The sequence below is a fragment of the Oncorhynchus nerka genome, linkage group LG2 (genome assembly GCF_034236695.1).
Source record: "Oncorhynchus nerka isolate Pitt River linkage group LG2, Oner_Uvic_2.0, whole genome shotgun sequence".
Classification (NCBI taxonomy): Eukaryota; Metazoa; Chordata; class Actinopteri; order Salmoniformes; family Salmonidae; genus Oncorhynchus; species Oncorhynchus nerka.
Genome location: NC_088397.1, coordinates 66,783,422 through 66,802,695, shown reverse-complemented (window position 1 = coordinate 66,802,695; position 19,274 = coordinate 66,783,422). Strand labels below are relative to the sequence as shown.

Here is a 19,274-nt window from a genome sequence, read left to right as displayed (position 1 = left end):
TGGTTGAATCTGTGTTTGAAATTCACTGCTCAACTGAGGGACCTTACAGATAATTGTATGTGTGTGGTACAGAGATGATGTAGTCATTCCAAAATAATGCTAAACACCATTATGGCACACAGAGTCCATGTAGCTTATTATGTGACTTAATTACATTTTTACTCCTGAACTTATTTAGGCTTGCCATAACAAAAGGGGTTGAATACTTATTGACTAAAATACATTTTAGCTTTTCATTTATTAAATGAATTTGTAAAACTGTCCCCCCAAAAAAAGTCCACTTTGACATTATGGCGAATTGTGTGTAGGCTAGTGACAACATCTAAATGTAATCCATTTTAAAATTCAGACTGACACAACAAAATGTGGAAAAAGTCAAGGGGTGTGAATACTTTCTGAAGGCACTGTAGTAGCTTGTCAGGGCACTAGGCCTGTCCCCGACAAAAATACATCTCTGTCAACCGAGTTGCCTGTTCTTTCGACCAATCGGTAGGTCGACATTTCCATATATAGATACATCCTATCAACTATATCCAGTGAGCTTGTCCGATACTTTAAACGCACTGTTTGATGAAATAATTAAGACACACAAATTAGTCCGACCTTAATTGATTTTATTGTGCCAACCGGGCTCAGACTTGCTATGCTGTGTTTTTTTTTAAATGACATCGAATAACTAGCACCCATTAGCTCACTCTCCTCCCTGCCGCAGCGACCACCACAGAACATTAATAGTGTTTATCACGCTGTCCGTGTTGGTGAAGCTGGAACATAATTAGGTTACAGCCATTACGGGCTGAAAAGTTTGACTGAAGATCCCTCATTTGTTTAGGAAAAACATTCCCTATTCCCTCCACCCTTGCTCTCTTTAAGTGACACATGTATGCATCGCATGCATGTGACCAATAGGGCCTGAGCTGTAGCATATCATAATCACATCAATAAACTGGTTATAACAAACTCAAAACACGTGACAGCATAATGGATGCAGAGGACGTGACAAATAAACTTGAAATGGGGGACTGTTTACTTTTTGCTCAAGAGGTAAAGGGGAAGTCAGAAGTGTGGAATAAATTTGACTAGTTGCGGAAAATGCTGGAGATCAAGAAAAATAAGGTAAGGAGCAAGCGCTGTGTGAATATTCTGTGTGCCAAACAGGTGCTGTTAGATTACAACATAATTTCTCTGCCCGTTTGGAACTTTGTAAACAACACTAAATAAATGATAAGCGTACCAGAGAGTCTGTTGTAACGTGCTTTTTATTGTACTTATTCTTTTTAAAGCCTTTATTGCTGCAAAGACTAAAACCAGTCGCATTCATTCTTGAATGCAATTTCCAAAATGGAACAGTTTATTTATGATTTACTCTAATTATTCAAGGGTCACTTTGTTATGTTATTTTAAAACTAAAATGCTTGATTGCATTGCAATTCATGAATGACTTGTATGCTGTGTGATGACATGAACAAATTAATGATTGATTGATACAGTACAGCAGCTTATAAGTATTTAAATAAAGGCCCGAAGTAAATTATGGTATTAAGACTAAACGCTCTTAGGCCTACAGCTCGATTGTGGTTATACAAGGCTGCTATTGTAAACCTACTAATGATAATGACATAACTTATTCTAATAATGATGATCATAACAATAGTCAAAATAACAATAAGGAGATCAAGAAAAAGGGAGGGTTATTATTATAATATTTGGGACAATTTGGAACACTAAATCAATGATAAATAATAGAAGAGAGGCTGTTCTAATGAAAAACGTGTAAAGCTCTTATTACAGCATAGCCAAAATTAAAAACAGACAAATTTTCTAAATTGTTTATCCGACAAACAATTTGTGGTTGGTGCTCACAGAGGATTGTTGCTCACAGAATGAGTCGGCTATTAAACAAACCCTTAAACAGGCAACAGAAGCAGGATCTGTCTTATTTCTGTTGATACAGTGCATTCTGACAGAATTCAGACTAGTAATATGACATTTCTGGCCGATACCGATATCTTATATTTTCCTTGCCAAAAAAAAACGATTCCGATATTTACATTTTTTATGACCTTTTAAGCGTTCTAGTACAGTTAAATAGTTAACACACATGGAGGCAGCGGTCTAAGGCACTGCATCTCAGTGCAAGAGGCGTCACTACAGTCCCTGGTTCGAATCCAGGCTGTATCACATCCAGCCGTTATTGGGAGTCCCATAGGGCGGTGCATAATTGGCCCAGCGTCATCCGGGGTAGGCCGTCATTGTAAATAAGAATTTGTTCTTAACTGACTTGCCTAGTTAAATAAAAGGTTACAGACACACACAACATTTATTTTGTTGGCATTTATATATGTCCCCATTACCAGGAAAACATCATCAAAACCTATTTGTTTCACTTACTTGCTGTGCTATTTTGTTGTTCATTTGTTCAGTCGTTTCATTCTCAATCAGGAATTCTATGGAACGCTGTTTAGGTCTTTGCGTGTCAAAAAAAGAAAACAATGAGCAGTAGATAACACTATATGATGTGTCGAATAAGCTTGTTGACCAATCAGGACCTGAATGACTGTGCGTCACATAATAATTTAACACGTTCATAAATATTTACGTAGTTATTACACATTGATTACACTTGTATTTTATGTTACAACGATTCATCGATACATATGCTATAATGCTGGTAAAGTTGTCTCGCGCACCTACAGTGCTAGTCATTAAAAAAAGCTAGTTAGCTCATGGATGCAAACAATGTTCTTCCCTAAAAACATTGCAAAAGGACATCTGTTTCAGCTAGCTAACTATACAGCTAGGTGTCATCTAAAATAACCCTAATTTATGAGGGAGTTTTTTTATCTATGTGAAGCTAGCCACAAAAAGGATTATCCACAATAGTGGACATTGCGGTTAGCGATCAAAATAAACATATGGCATAATTCTACTATTTGTATTAATTTGCATCACTGTCAATGACAGACTTTTATTTTGAAGGCAAACTGCAAATTCCACTATTGTGCCTAATCCTTAATGTGGCTAGCTTCACAACACATAAACCGGTCCGTTTGAGCCTCACAAGCCAGATGAAGCTAGCTGGCTGCTTATAACGTTAGCTTTGGGCAACAGGGTTAAGTAACGTAAACTCACCCCATTCCGTACAAATGTGCGCAACCGCAACATTCAAATGAGGCTACAAAGAAATCTAATGAGACTGTAGCGACTGTGTTGACTTCAAAATCAGGGGTGTGAACAAGGTTTCTATTCAAGTGTTGATCGACATGGTAATAGCTCTATAGTATTGGAGAAAAGTTGAAAAAAAACTGACCCTCCGTTACATTGTGACGTGTCATGTCGTAACGTACAGCACACATAAAGCAACTATCTCTGTCTTACAATCTCTCTCCACCAGGTGTAGCACTTCTCTCATCCTTTAAAAACAAGAAATGGACAGTGACGGGGGTAAAGGGGGATACCTAATCATTTTTTTGCGTCATCATTGCATGCGATCATCATTCTCAAAGCCGCTGTTTATCTCTAAGATCACTTTAGCACCGCCCTAAAAACCCGATTCAAATTCGACACAAACCTTCAAATAGGTATGTAACGACACATTATATAAACTCTTTATAGTGTTTTACTTACATTTTAGAGGCGATAAGGTGATAAGTTGGACAGATCGAGTGAAGAAAAGCAATTTTCCCACACAACATCTCTCCTTCTCACTATCACGCATTAGTTTCGCTTCCCCACCCGCCATTTAAAAAAAGACCAGACGGGGCTAATTGCCTGCTTGAATTATGCAGAAACGGGCTGCGTTTAGGTCATGTAATTGATTCTGTTGGAAAGAGGAGAAATTGTGCTTTACAATGGTATTGACATTACAGTTGATCTGGAAGGATTACATTTTTGGGGCGCTAAAATAAGGTCAATTGTACGGACCAAGGCGATGTACAAATGTGAGTGAGTTTACGTTACTCACAAGGATTCCTAAATCATTGCTAAGAATAATGAAAATGACTGCAGTTTCTACTGGTCATTGTTTTCAGGCTGGTTGTATTGGTGCTAGCTAGGTACCAAGCTAAAGCTAGCTACCCCAGAAGTTGCGGTTGAACAAAATGATTCTTTATTACCAACGCGGTATTGTAAACACATCGTTCGTGGCCGGTGTTTGCAGACTTTTTTGTACATCAATGACAGTGCTACTGTATTTTTTTGACACACAAAGAACCAAACGGCGTTCCATAGTATGTAAGTCTTGAAGCTAATAGCAGTGACGATATTACAGTGTAACTCCAGTAGAGCAACATCTGAAAAATAGCGCACTTGGTAGCGTGTACCGGTGCTCGTCCAGTCGGCGAAAGCCAACATCACCCACGACAGAAAACAGTTTATTGTCAAGGACAGTGAATTCCATTTCGCCTTTGAGTTGTCTCGCTGAAATGTTCTTACTCTTTCAAATGACTTGTTGACTGCTCAATCCACATAGGAGACATTGTGGGCTAGGTTATGAATGCTGTGTTCCACGTGTAGTGCAACATTTTATGTGGCGTCATTACGCCATGTACCTACGTTATATAGGTATGCATGTCAGCTTGACATCGGATTTGCACATCGGCGTTAAACTAGACATCGGTCGATACAGATGTTGGCATTTTTAACTAATATCGTCCGATTCCGATATGTTCACCGAAATATCGTGCATCCCTAATTCAGACCCCTTCACTTTTTCCACGTTTTGTTACATTACAGCCTTATTCTAAAATGTATTAAATTACATTTCCCCCTCATCAATCTACACACAATTTTCCATAATGACAAAGCAAAAACTGGTTTTTTGAAATATTTGATCATAAAAAAATAAAAAACAGAACTATCTTATTTACATAAGTGTTCAGACCCTTTGCTATGAGACTCAAAGTTGAGCCCAGGTGCATTTCCATTGATCATCCTTGAGATGTTTCTACAACTTGAAGTCCACCTGTGATAAATTCAATTGATTGGACATGATTTGGAAAGGCTCACACCTGTCTATATAAGGTCCCACAGTTGACAGTGCATGTCAGAGCAGAAAACCAAGCCATGAGGTCAAAGGAATTGTGTCGAGGCACAGATCTGGGGAAGGGTACCAACAAAATTATGCAGCATTGAAGGTCCCTAAGAACACAGTGTCCTCCATCATTCTTAAATGGAAGAAGTTTGGAAGTACCAAGTCTCTTAATAGAGCTGGACACCCGGCCAAACTATGCAATCGGGGGAGAAGGGCCTTGGTCAGGGACGTGAACAAGTGCCCCCCTTTGGACTCCTGTTGTTGAAACTGCCATTTCCTGCAAAAATACTCTATTATGGTGTGGTGCCTGGACAATGATTACATAGTGGCGCAGCCAGTCCACAAGATGGTGCAGCGCCCATCTTACATTCTTTACCACAAAGACAGTGTGATGTCACACATCAGAGAAGGTCGACTTGAATGGGAATATCTGCTGTTTTAATCCTCCATAGGAAACCTATTGAAATATAGATCATAGAATAGACATGATCATTTAAGTTGATATTCGATGGTAGGTGGACCGAAGGCCATCTTTGTGGTAGTAATTAGAAGTTCAAATTTCAATCCAATAAAAATGTAAATGTGTACCAGCTCAATTGCAGTGGTCTGAAGCAGGGGTTGAACCCGGTTCAGGGAACAGAACCGAATACCAGAGATGAACAAAAAATGTTGAGGAACCGTTCTGGAACAGAACCGTTATTTTAAAAGCATGGGAACCGGTAATAATGTTCTGGCCATTTTTTTCTAGTCCCATAAAAGACCTCACTCTGTCACTCAGAAACTTATTCCAGTGTCTGCCTGCCTGCCAGCTGAAAATATTTGCCAGTGCTTCTGTGTGTAGGCTACCTGCCCCTCCCTCTGAAACACAGTCTACTGTAGCCTACTGACATTACATGCGTGATTCAGAAATTAGAGAGATTTTTTTATTAGAGAAGACCGGATTAACCTTTTCAATGCTACTTAAAAAAGGTACTATAGTTCACGTTTCAAATTGGAATAGTAAAGTACGAAAAGGTAAGGTGTTTTTATTTGAATTCTGATGCCACTCTGCACACAGAAGCTTGTTAGCTAGCTAGCCAACCTTCATAGAAGCCGCTCCTCAGTTGGTATAATTCGGTGGGCCTAATTCAGATAATGCATGTCATAACAACAAGATTGCCAGTGCTTCAAGCAAAGCCTCCTTCTCCATCGTCTCTCGCCCTCGCCCCACAAAATTTCTGTTGCTTCTTGCACCCTACACTCATCTGTCCAATAGCTTGCCTGCTCCATAGCAAGATACTCTATCCGCACTGATTGGTAAAGTAATTTAATGTTGAGCTAAATGTAAATACAAATCTTAGGTTTAAAATGGAACGATATAAAATGTAACTTTTTGTGAGTTCGAACTGGTTCAGAACTAAACTTCAGGTCGGAACTGTGTAACGGAATGAAAAAAAAAGGGTTCTGTTCAGAATGAACATTTATTTATTTTTGGGACAGGTCCATTCTATGATTGGTTGAAAGAAATTGATAATACGAAGATGGTGGGAGCTGTACTTTTAGATTTCATTGCAGCCTTTGATATTATTGACTAAGTTGTATTTTTGATCAACAGTTGGAATTGAGGTGGGTTCCTGCCTCATTAATTCACATACATTTTCTGGCTGGTGCTCGCATTGCCTTCCCTGTTGTTGTCCTTACAAATAATGACTTTGGACATGTGTACGTTCCTATCAAAGTCAATTCCTTCTTTTCTGTAAACGTGTTGTCGTTTCTACTGTAGGCACATAGGGTTCTGCTCCCTGCTGTTTCATTACAGTATTTACACTTTCATTCACATTTTCAAGTACTGTTGACAAATAATGCATTCTGATTATTGCATTGCATGTAATGGACACCTAATACCTTTTTGAAGGTTGTACTGATTATAATGAGCTAATGCTAAGCTCTTTACCAGCTATATGTGGTGCCATGTTTAAACGTCTCTCAAACCAAAGATGTTACAACAAAAGGAGGCGAAGGAATGGTTCACTCATCTTTCAGGTAAACTTCTGGAAGTGAATAAAGGGAAGTGAATGATCGTAGACGACACACCCCCTTCAACATGCATACTATAAACAGACCAAACTCATCGTCTCCTCTTATTATCATCTTTGGTTGATGCAAATGACGTTTTGTTTTTTTCTATCAATTATTTTGATCAATGGTGAGCTCACCTGTTATGGGATTAATTATAAATAGTAACTGCTATTAACTAATTCAAATTGTAGTTTCTGTCAGCAGAGAGTTATAAAATTATGACCACTTGTGTTACGTCAATCTTTCCTCAGTTAGCGCTCTGACAAATGTAGCCTATGTAACCTAAATTTGAGGTGTCCAAATAACTTATAAAATATGGTAGTAATCTTGCTAAGACCAGAAGAGGAAAAGGTGATCATTAGGATAACTTCCCTTTCTCAGAGGTCCCCAGCCGACCTCTTGGGGGAGGAGAAGATGGAACTAATTGAGTTACAAAATAAACTGGATAATATATATAAATTAAAAGCAGAAGGAGCCTTTATTAGATCTAGGGAAAAATGGATTGAGGGAGAACAGAATTCATCATATTTCTTTAGACTTAAGAAATGTCACACTAAAAATAACACTATCCATAAGTTAAACATTAATGGTGTTATTACAGATGACCAAAAATTAAATCGCTAAATACTGTAGCAATATTTACAGAAAATTGTATAGCTCTACATACTGTCAGGAATCCACAGATATGTTTTTTAACTCACTGAATAATGTTCACTCTATCAGTGATATAGAATCTAAACAGTGTGATGAACCCATCAAAGTTGAAGAGATCATAGAGTCTATCAAACATCTAAAGAACAATAAATCACCAGGTGTTGATGGAATTACATCAGAATTTTACAAATTATTTTCTGAACAAGTAGCTCCCTTCCTATTTGAAGTCTTTTTAGAGAGTGTTTTAATAATGTTCTCCCTCCTACATTGAGTCAGGGGTTAATAACACTGATACCTAAGCCTAAAAAAGAAGTGCTGCTCATCGATAACTGGCATCCAATTTGTCTTCTTAATAATGACTATAAGATACTATCCTTACTACTTGCAAAAATAATTAACGAGGTTCTAGATGCAATCATTGATGAAAGACAGTCTGGCTTCATGAGGAACAGACATATTTCTAACAATGTCAGACTAGTATTAAGACGTACTTGACTACTCAGACCTAATAACTGACGATAGCTTCATATTATTTTTAGATTTTTATAAAGCATTTGACACAGTAGAGCATCAGTTTCTCTTCCACTCCATTGAGAGACTAGGCTTTGGGGATATTTTCTGTAAGGCTATTAAGACTCTATGCAACAGCTCTATCAAATTGAAATATGGCACCTCACCTAGATTTGAATTAAAGCGAGGAATTAGGCAAGGTTGTTCTATCTCTCCGTACCTGTTTTTATTAATCACCCAACTTCTTGCAAATTCTTTAAATAATAGTCCTGTACAAGGTATTTCCATAGCTGGTAAAGAAATGATTATAAGCCAGCTGGCTGATGATACTACACTTTTTCTGAAAGACGCTAACCAAATTCCCATATCAATCAATGTGATACAATCCTTTTCCAAAGCGTCTGGGCTCATCTTAACATTAATAAATGTGAATTCATAGCTGTCAAAGATTGTGTGACACATCCAGTAAAAGAAGAACTTACATATTTAGGCATAACCATTACAAAGGATCAGAAGTCTAGAGGCTTACTAAATTTGAACCCTCTTATTAAAAATTCCCAGAAGAGTCTAAATCAATGGCTACAGAGGGACTTATCTTTAAAAGGTAGTCCTAATATCCAAGGCTGAAGGTATCTCTAGACTAACATATGGCGCTCTATCTTTATATCGTGACGGTAAAATAAACAAGGAGATAGACCAGATGCTTTTCAACTTTCTGTGGAGAAACCAAACCGTACCCATTACATTAGGAAAACTGTTGTAATGAACACTTCTGAGAATGGTGGACTGAATCTTCTGGACTTTACAACTTTAAATAATACTTTTAAGATCAATTGGATAAAACAATTCCTAAGAAGACCCACTTCTATCTGGAATTGTATTCCTCATCATGTCTTCTCTACTTTTGGTGGCCTTAACTTCATGGTGTTTTGCAATTATAATATTGACAAAATTCCAGTGAAACTTTCTGCCTTTCATCGGCAGGTTCTCTTGTTCTGGTCCTTAATTTATAAACACAATTTTTCTCCACACAGATAGTATATATGGAATAATCGGTATATATTATATAAAAATACTTCTTTGTTTTTAGAATATTGGTTCCAAAATAATATCCTATTGGTGAGCCAACTGGTAAATGCAGAGGGTGTTTTACTCAGTTATAAGGAATTCTTATCACTTTACAAGGTCCCTGTAACACCTAAAGATTTTGCAATTGTTTTAGATGCCATTCCCTCAGGTGTTGCTATGTTATTCAGGAACGTGTCAAGACCTGACCCTCAGAGCCTACCTTCTATTGACTCATCAGTAGGAAAGATTTGTTTCTCTTTTGGTCCATTCAACAACAGAGCGATATGAACCTTGTTTCAGCAGGATGTTGTACCTTATGTCATGCCTTATTGGAATGGATTTATTGATATCTGTTGGAAAAAAGTTTGGATGTTGCCACACACATACCTACTTGTTAAAGGAAATTGTTTTTAAAATTATTTATAAATATTATCCTGCCAACCACTATATGAAGAAGTTTAAGGAAAACATCAGCTCAAATTGCTCCTTTTGTAATGACCACCCAGAAACAGTTTTGCATCTTTTTTAGCATTGTATGCATGTAAGAAAACTGTGGCAAGACATCTGTAGGTTTATAGTTGAACACATTTATGAAGATTTTACACTATTGTGGAGAGATGTACTGTTTGGATTCTTTACATACAATAGAAATAAGCTGAAACATTTTACGTAATTAATTTCATTATTCTTTTGGCCAAATTTCATATACACAAATGTAAATTGACAAAATAGAAAACCAAATTTTCTTACCCTACAAAAAGAAATTGAACTGTATTTTAAGACAGTTAAATGCTCTACTAACAAAAAAGCTGTTAGAATTGTAAGTATATGTATATCCCTTAAGGTCCTTGTGTAACGTAATGTGATATTGTACCCCCTAGCTCGATTGTCCATTGTTTGTAATCTATGTATGCTTGTGTTCCCTCATGTGCGTTTTTGACACCACACTCAACAAAGCAAGTCCTGCAGGCTCTAGTTTTATCTTATCTTGATTATAGTTTGGTCATATGGTCAAGTACTGCAAAGAAAGACCTAGTTAAGCTGCAGCTGGCCCAGAACAGAGCAGGCTAATATTAATACTGCGCATGCCAGTCTCTCTTGGCTGAGAGTTGAGGCAAGACTGACAGCGTCACTTCTTTTTTTCTAAGAAACATGAATGTGTTGGAAACTCTAAATTGTTTGCATAGTCAACTTACAAACAGTACGGACACACACACACACACACACACACACACTTATGTGCCACCATGTTTTTTTTTACAACGAAACGCAAAATATTATTTCAGAGCCATGAGTGCATGGAACTCCCATCTTATATAGCGCAAGTGAACAGCAAAACTTGTTTTTTTCTAACTAATAAAGCAACACCTGACGGCACAAGCCCTCTCCCCAATGTGACCTACTTGTTGTGTGTATGTACGGATGTATGGATGTTTAACTGATAAATGCACACACACTACATGTTAATGTTTTTAAATTGGAAATTATTTTGTCTTTAATATATTTTTCACTATGTTTCGGATACCAGTAAGACTAGCTGTCGCCATTAGCGTCCGCTAATTGGGATCCTAATAAATCAAATAAAAAATGTGAGGTAGGGCTGGGCAATATAATATTTTTGCAATATCACAGTATTTTTTTTAAATTGTGAATTTGAATAATTAAGGTTCTACATTTGCTTTATGAGTACTGAATAATCCTAGAGTGGCAACAGATACAGTTGAAGTCTGAAGTTTACATACACATAGGTTGGAGTCATTAAAACTCGTTTTTCAACCACTCCACAATTGTTTTTTTGTTTTTTGTTCTTGTTAACAAACTATAGTTTTTGCAAGTCGGTTAGGACATCTACTTTGTGCATGACACAAGTCATTTTTCCAACAATTGTTTACAGAGATAATTTCACTTAATATTCACTGTATCACAATTCCAGTGGGTCTGAAATTTACATACACTAAGTTCACTGTGCCTTTAAACAGCTTGGAAAATTCCAGAAAATTATGTCATGACTTTAGAAGCTTCTGATAGGCTAATTGACATTTCAATCAATTGGAGGTGCACCTATTGTCGTGTCTTTACTATCATTAAATTGAAGACTTAATTTGATCAAAGATACTCTGTAATTAGTATTACGCGATTAGACTGATTAATCATGAAACCGTAATTAACTAGGAAGTCGGGGCACCAAGGAAAATTTTCAGATTACAAAGATGTAATTTCACAATATAACCTTTCAGATCTTTTCATATCTGATCAATAGTCTTCTGATTAATGAATTATTTATTTTACCTCACGTTAGTCTCATTCCAAACGTCGTAAATTGTTGGTTATCTGCACGAACCCAGTCTTCACTATGAGTCATCCATACATCAATTGTCTTAAATCATTTATTTATTACTAAGTAATTCACAGAAATGCATAAATAAATATGGTTATAAGAAATGATAAGGGAATGTGCCCTAGTGGGCTAAACTGGCATCGCGGCTTGGTGGAGAAAACGCGGAGTGGGGTCAGCTGAGAAGTCACTACAGAGTTGATAATTATATAACAATTGAAATGCTAATCCTTTGCACATGAACGCTCACTCGTTCGGGAAAAATTGCAATCAATATATATATTTATGCTCAGTGTGTGGTCTTGATCGCTGGTGAAAAGTTTGTTTCATTTGTAGAATTGTCCGTCTCTCTCCCTCATGGTTATAGTGGATTGTTCAGAGTGACATTCCTTCATTCGTTATAGAATGTATGTTTTCGGCGGTTGTTGTTCTTCGCGTTCAATGATACCAAATTCCTAGCTGCAGACTAGTAATTAATATCAAAGACTTGTTCTTATTATGTCGGTATCGATAGTCTAAGAGTTTAACCACGTAGTATGGTTAAAAGATTCAGCAATGGTCTACAACCTTCAATCTCCTAATGGAGAAAAACATGGTCTGGTGATAATTTCTCAAAGTTAGGTTTTATTCGGAATTGCAGAAAAGGGGCTGTCCCAGGATGCCTGACCCTAACTGGGCTCAGGGGGCGGTCCTCTGATTTAGTTAAACTCAAAAGGGAATTGGATTTTCCTTCGTTAAACAGTTCAAAATCACATTGTAAAATTGTGTAAACAGTATCATACTCACTCATTCATCTTATACAACAATTCGATGTAAACCTCATATCTGAGGCTATTATATAAACAACGTTATGGTAATGGGTTTCCCATGAGCTTCCCCAAAATGTAACAAATGGACCAGTTCGTAGCTGGATTCTTCACCGATCTTTTATACCTTGTCCGGAACATGAAATTCGTTCGGACCTCAGGTTCTGTGAGGTGGAAGATATTCCTTTGTTCTCTATGCCAATTCACTCCGCCTCTTAAACTGTGTGGCCATGTGGCAGGGTCTTCTCATCAGGAATTTACGACCTCTCTCTGACCACAGCAGCCTAGTTGAAGGAGGCAGGGAGAGGGGGATGGGGCTTGCTATACCCAAAGAGGGCAACGTCATGACACTGTGGATCCATTTCAAACTTCAAACTCAGTGCCTCTTTGCTTGACATCATGGGGAAATCAAATTAAATCAGCCAATACCTCAGAAAACTAATTGTAAACCTCCAGAAGTCTGGTTCATCCTTGGGAGTAATTTCCTAATGGCTGATGTTACCACATTCATCTGTACAAACAATATTATGCAAGAATAAACACCATGGGACCAAGCAGCTGTCATACCGCTCAGGAAGGAGACGCATTCTGTCTCCTAGAGATTAATGTAATTTGGTACGAAAAGTGCAAATCAATCCCAGAACAACAGCAAAGGACCTTGTGAAGATGCTGGAGGAAACGGGTGCAAAAGTATCTATATCCACAGTAAAACGAGTCCTATTTCGACACAACCTGAAAGGCCACTCAGCAAGGAAGAAGCCACTGCTCCAAAACCACCATAAAAAAGCCAGACTACGGTTTGCAACTGCACATGGGGACAAAGATCATACTTTTTGGAGAAATGTCCTCTAGTCTGATGAAACAAAAATAGAACTGTTTGGCCATAATGACCATTGTTATATTTGAAGGAAAAAGGGGGAGGCTTGCAAGCCGAAGAACACCATCCCAACCATGAAGCACAGGGGTGGCAGCATCATGTTGTGGGGGTGCTTTGCTGCAGGAGGGACTGGTGCACTTCACAAAATAGATGTCATCATCAGGGGGGGAAATTTGGTGGATATATTGAAGCGACATCAGTCAGGAAGTTAAAGCTTGGACACAAATGGGTCTTCCAAATGGACAATGACCCCAAGCATACTTCCAAAGTTGTGGAAAAATGGCTTAAGGACAGCAAAGTCAATGTATTGGAGTGGCCATCACAAAGCCCTGACCTCAATCCTATTGAAAATGTGTGCGCAGAGCTGAAAAAAAACATGTACGAGCAAGGAGGCCTCCTGACTCTGTCAGGAGGAATGGGCCAAAATTCACCCATCTTATTGTGGGAAGCTTGAGGAAGGCTACCTGAAATGTTTGATCCAAGTTAAACAATTTAAAGGCAATGCAACCAAATACTAATTGAGTGTATGTAAACTTCTGACCCACTGGGAATGTGATGAAAGAAATAAAAGCTGAAATAAATCATTCTCTCTACTATGATTCTGACATTTCACATCCTTAAAAATAAAGTGGTGATCCTAACTGACCTAAGACAGGGAATTTTTATAGGATTAAATGTCAGGAATTGTGAAAAACTGAGTTTAAATGCATTTGGCTAAGGTGTATTTAAACTTCTGACTTCAGCTGTACATGAGTCTTTCTCCATTCTGATTTTTTAATACTTTTCAATTCAACTTCAACTAAAACTAATTTCAGCACTTTTATTATTTCTTCATTTCCTGCACTCAATTGCAGTGGTGGAAAAAGTACCCAATTGTCATATTTGAGTAAAAGTAAAGATATGTTAATAGAAAATTACTAAATTAAGTGAAAGTCACACAGCATAATACTACTTGAGTAAAAGTCTAAAAGTATTTGGTTTAAAATATACTTAAGTATCAAAAGTAAATGTAATTGATAAAATGTACTTAAGTATCAAACAATTTCAATGTCCTTATATTAAGCAAACCAGATGGCACCATTTTCTTGTTTCTTTTGTATTTACAGAAAGCCAGGGGCACACTCCAACACTCAGACATAATTTACAGGTAAAGCATGCGTTTAGTGAGTCCTCCAGATCAGAGGCAGTAGATGACCAGGGATGTTCTCTTGACAAATGCGTAAATTTGACCATTTTCCTGTCCTGCTAAGCATTTAAAATGTAACGAGTACTTTTGGGTGTCAGGAAAAATGAATGGAGTAAAAAAGTACAGTATTTTCTTTAGGAATGTAGTGTAGTTGTCAAAAATAAAAATAGTAAAGTAAAGTACAGATACCAACAACAACAAAAAATACTACTACTACTTAAGTAGTACTTGAAAGTATTTTTACTTAAAGTACTTTACACCACTGCTCAATTGAGAAATTCCACACTGCTACGTAGGGCTGCACGATATGGGCAAATAATCCAGGACTTATTTTTAACCATATGTTGCAATTGCGATTTGACTTGCGAATTACAGCAAAACTGTTGGAATCATGGAAACAGAATGACTATTATAATTCTATAGTTAGAATATAATAGTGGGCACTTTGAAAACAGTCTTGTTTGAGATGCCAACTAATTAAAATTCCTGGGAGGAGTTATTGTGACAGGGTAGGAACTAAAGTGTTGATAAGTGTTCCCTAGGGGATCCTATAGGCTTTGGCTACATTGCATGTTTTCTCATAGCTACTTCATGTAACTAACATATTCTTGCTTTGCATATTCCTCTTTGATTTAGAAGATACTGTTGCATAAACAACATGCTGATTTAGATCTACACCATCACTGGTATTATCAGGCTGTATTAGCTAGCTACGTTTGCTCTTAGTCAGTACATTTATTAGCTAGCAAATAGCATCTCACAAGATTTAGGGCAACTTGCTAAGAAAAGACAAACTAGCTGTTTGCTGATGTAAGAAACACAAACTAATAGTGTCATTATAGAACGCTAGTGGATTTATATTATGAAGCAAAGTGAAAACAGCATTGTTGTCATCAACATTGTTGCATGTGCTGCATTAACCATGCAGACAAAGCAAGTGTCGTCAAATGTGCTCCTTGAGTGACAGGGGGCGTGGCTAGGTCTGTGTGGAAAGTAGCACGGCGAGAAAGAGATGACTCAAGTAGCGAAGTAAACTATAAAAATTGACATTACACATGGCATATCACATTTAACAAACTAAATATTCAAATACCGGTATAGAAGGTAGAGTAAAAACCCAAACCGGTCCCTGCATCAATACCGAAATATCATAAAATACAGTATACCGCCCAGCCCTAATATGAGGCCTACAGTCAGTGTCCAGACTTCAGCTAGTCTACTATTCCAACTAGTAGGCTACGGCACTCTCAAATAATTCTTGCCAAAGAGACATCCCTTTCAAAACACCAAAAAGTGTTTTGAATGAAATTTGGTGATTGTTATTCATTAGACCTACACACGTTTTGTAACATGAATTGATGCGTTCACTTCTGTCCGCGGGCGACTGTCTCGGCCACTCATCTTTGCCTTGACAAAATGTCAGTGTTATCATTGAACCATGCCGCATTTTGGAACATATTCCACAAGTTTAAGTCTATTCGCTATTCGCATTTTTCATCCGACTGACATACAGTAATGATAAATAGTGTAATAGCCTACAGTTTTTTTGGAATATACACCAAGTGTACAAAACATTAAGAACACCTTCCTAGTATTGAGTTCCACCCCTCCCTTTTGCCCTCAGAACAACCTCAATTCAATGGGGCATGGACTCTACAAGGTGTCGAAAGCATTCCACAGGGATGCTGGCCCATGTTGACTCCAATGCTTCCCACAGTTGTCTCAAGTTGGCTGGATGTCCTTTTGGTGGGGGACCAGTCTTGATACACACGAGAAACTGTTGAATGTGAAAGACCTAGCAGTGTTGCAGTTCTTGACACACTCAAACCAGTGTGCCTGGCACCTACTACCATACCCTGTTCAAACGCACTTAAATCTTTTCTCTTGCCCATTCACCCTCTGATTGGCACACATACACAATCCATGTCTCAATTGTCTCAAGGCTTCTCAAAATCCATCTCCACCCCTTTATCTACACTTATTGAAGTGGATTTGACAAGAGACATCAATAAGGGATCATAGCTTTTACCTTGATTCACCTGGTCAGTTCATGCTATTTTCATAATGTTTTGTACACTCAGTGTGTTTTAATTATTGTGATAGGCTCATCTTTTACCGTCCTGGCTTACTTTCAATCCTGGTCTTGCAGGGATTTCACATCACAAATGTAATCTTCAACCTGTTTCTCTTGTAGCCTGTCTGCTCCCATTACCATTGGGTCACATGAGCATAGCCAGCCCGTCCCACTCGCCACCCAGCCTGTGTTCAGCCCTTATCATCAGTTAGCCTAGATGTGTACTGAGATCCTATCTAACAGGCAGCTGTTGTGTGGCTGCCACAGCTTGTTGACTAAACACCCAGGCTCATGTAAGGACAATCAAAATACATTTCCCAGCTGTATATTTATAGTGGTGCATTACAGTACAGGTATAGTAAAATATTAACAAGGATGTAACCATGATACTCCACGAACTGTTGCAGTGTAAAATTACTAAACAGTGGGGCATCGAGAAAGAGGCCTGACACTGGCCTAGGAACAACCCTCAAGACAGTTTGTTCTTACAGCCACTGTGTCAGAAGAAATTCCCCGCAAGCGGTATAAATGAAAATGAACAGAACTGCATAAATACTAGTCAGGGTGTACTTACTAGACTATATGGATAAGAGAGTCTGCTAAATGACTTAAATGTAATGTAAATGTATATTTAGTGTCATAAGTTCCGTTCTCATCTGACCCATGGGAGGGAGGATTTGCCCCTTTGACATTTATGAGTCAGTTGTATGCTAATACCAAAGTAAACTGGAACCACAATAGGGGGGAAATCATCAGCTGTGCAACGTGGCATTGTACAGCTGACTTTATTAATGCTCCCAAATCAGAATTCACATTCAGCTCTCTGGATTCAAGGCATGTCCCTTTGAAAAGAGTGGCCAGTGAGAAAACGTCTGAAAGTGAGGACAGTTTATTTATATCAGTTATTCTCTCTCTCACAACCACACACACACACACTTCAGGTGCCTTACCTCTGTGGAGTCATCGTAGGACACACGGATGGTATTGAGCTTTGGCCCAATACTGACAGTCTCTGTGAAGGCTGCACCACAGTCTTTATGCGGTCCTTTATGGAATTTGTATGCAATAGTAACGTTTTTTATATAAGGCGACCCTGTCTTGATATTGACCTCAGTGAACAGCCCAGAGTACACAACAGCTGCAACCACCGTTACAATCAAACACAAGATGAGAAACACTATCAGTGCTAAAATAATAGAGTCAGACATTTTCTACACTAACACTGGTGCCACTGATGCAACTCAACCTCTTCCAAGTGAAACGTTCTATTTTGATTATGTCAAGCTCTATATGAAGTGTCAAGAAGAGCCTCCTCGGAATGTACAAATTTGCGGACAGTCTACAAACTACAAAGCGCAAACGTCATGAATAAGATATCCCCGAGATTTGAAAAGAAGATGCATATGAATTGCTTGTGATGTAAAAACGAGAATAATCCGTACAACTGTTGTTTGCATTCATACGATTTTCCGTGATAACTGAAGGTAGGACGAAAGATTTTTATAACTAACCCAAGATAGACCAGAGCCTGTCGTTTCCAATGGAGCAAATTAATCATAGTCTGCAGCACAAGCACGGAGGTGGGCAGAGCCAAGCACAAGCTAGTGAGATCCTATTGGCGCGTTTTAGAATTTATTTGCATCTTTTCCTTAGGGAACGCCTACTCTGAACTGCGCATATGCAATAACAATAAGCCCGCTCTTGCACTCCTTTTAAACATCGCAATTTTTAGAAACCTTGGCAAAGGGTACATTAAACGAAACGCATACCACTCTGTTTGTTACCGATTTTAGTTTTGGAAACAGAAAACTATATGCAGATCAAATGTTTCATCGATGAGAACATTTGCAGAATCTTGGCCAAAATCCATCTCGCTCTATCTTCTCCCACTGCCGGCCGCTTGGGCTTCCTCCTCATCATATTTGGTAGTGAGTTGAAACGCCAACAGGATGCTTCACATGTATACATCCTGTGAGATATCTGGCTCATTGCTCATCTGTGGTAGGACGGTGGCGTTATATAGCCTAACACCGTTTATTTCCCTAAACACAGGAACATGCATCCCGGATAAACCATCTAGCCTCGTATGAAGGGGTGTCCCTTTTCTACGAAGCTATAATCATAAAAAATAACATAACATTTGTGCATTATTGTGTGAATTATTATTACATTGTCAATCGGCTGGTTGGCTAGTCCAGGTGCCATTTATTTTAAAGTAGCTCAAATATATTACCACGAGACTACATCCTCATCCTGTTACACCCTATGGTTGTGTAAACTTCGTAGGTTCCCTGACCAAAGAGATGCGTACATGGGGCGTGTTTTTAATTTTATTTTTTAAATGATTATTAACAACAAATCAATACATAAAGCACATGAGGGAACACAAGAATACATAGATTACAAACAATAGAAAATCGAGCTAGGGGGTACAATATCACATTACAATTACACAAGGACCTTAAGGGACATGCATATACTTACAATTCTAACAACTTTTTTTGTTAGTAGAGCATTTAACCTTAAAATACAGTTCAATTTCTTTTTGTAGGGTACGAAAATGTGGTTTTCTGTTTGTAAATTTACATTTGTGTATATGAAATTTGGCCAAAAGAACAATGAAATGAATTACGTAAAATGTTTCAGCTTATTTCTATTGTATGTAAAGAATCCA

The 19,274-nt window shown here is 38.0% G+C and overlaps 1 protein-coding gene across 1 annotated transcript in view; it reads right to left on the bottom strand.

The window, feature by feature from the left end:
* Nucleotides 1–18,463, bottom strand: part of LOC115140135 (testis-expressed protein 264 homolog) — a 130,677-nt gene extending 112,214 nt beyond the window's left edge. The window contains exon 1 of the mRNA XM_029678269.2: nucleotides 17,551–18,463. Coding sequence (XP_029534129.2) covers nucleotides 17,551–17,808 — 258 coding nt within the window. The 5' untranslated portion in view covers nucleotides 17,809–18,463. The remainder of the gene's footprint in view (nucleotides 1–17,550) is intronic.
* Nucleotides 18,464–19,274: the final 811 nt, after the last annotated feature.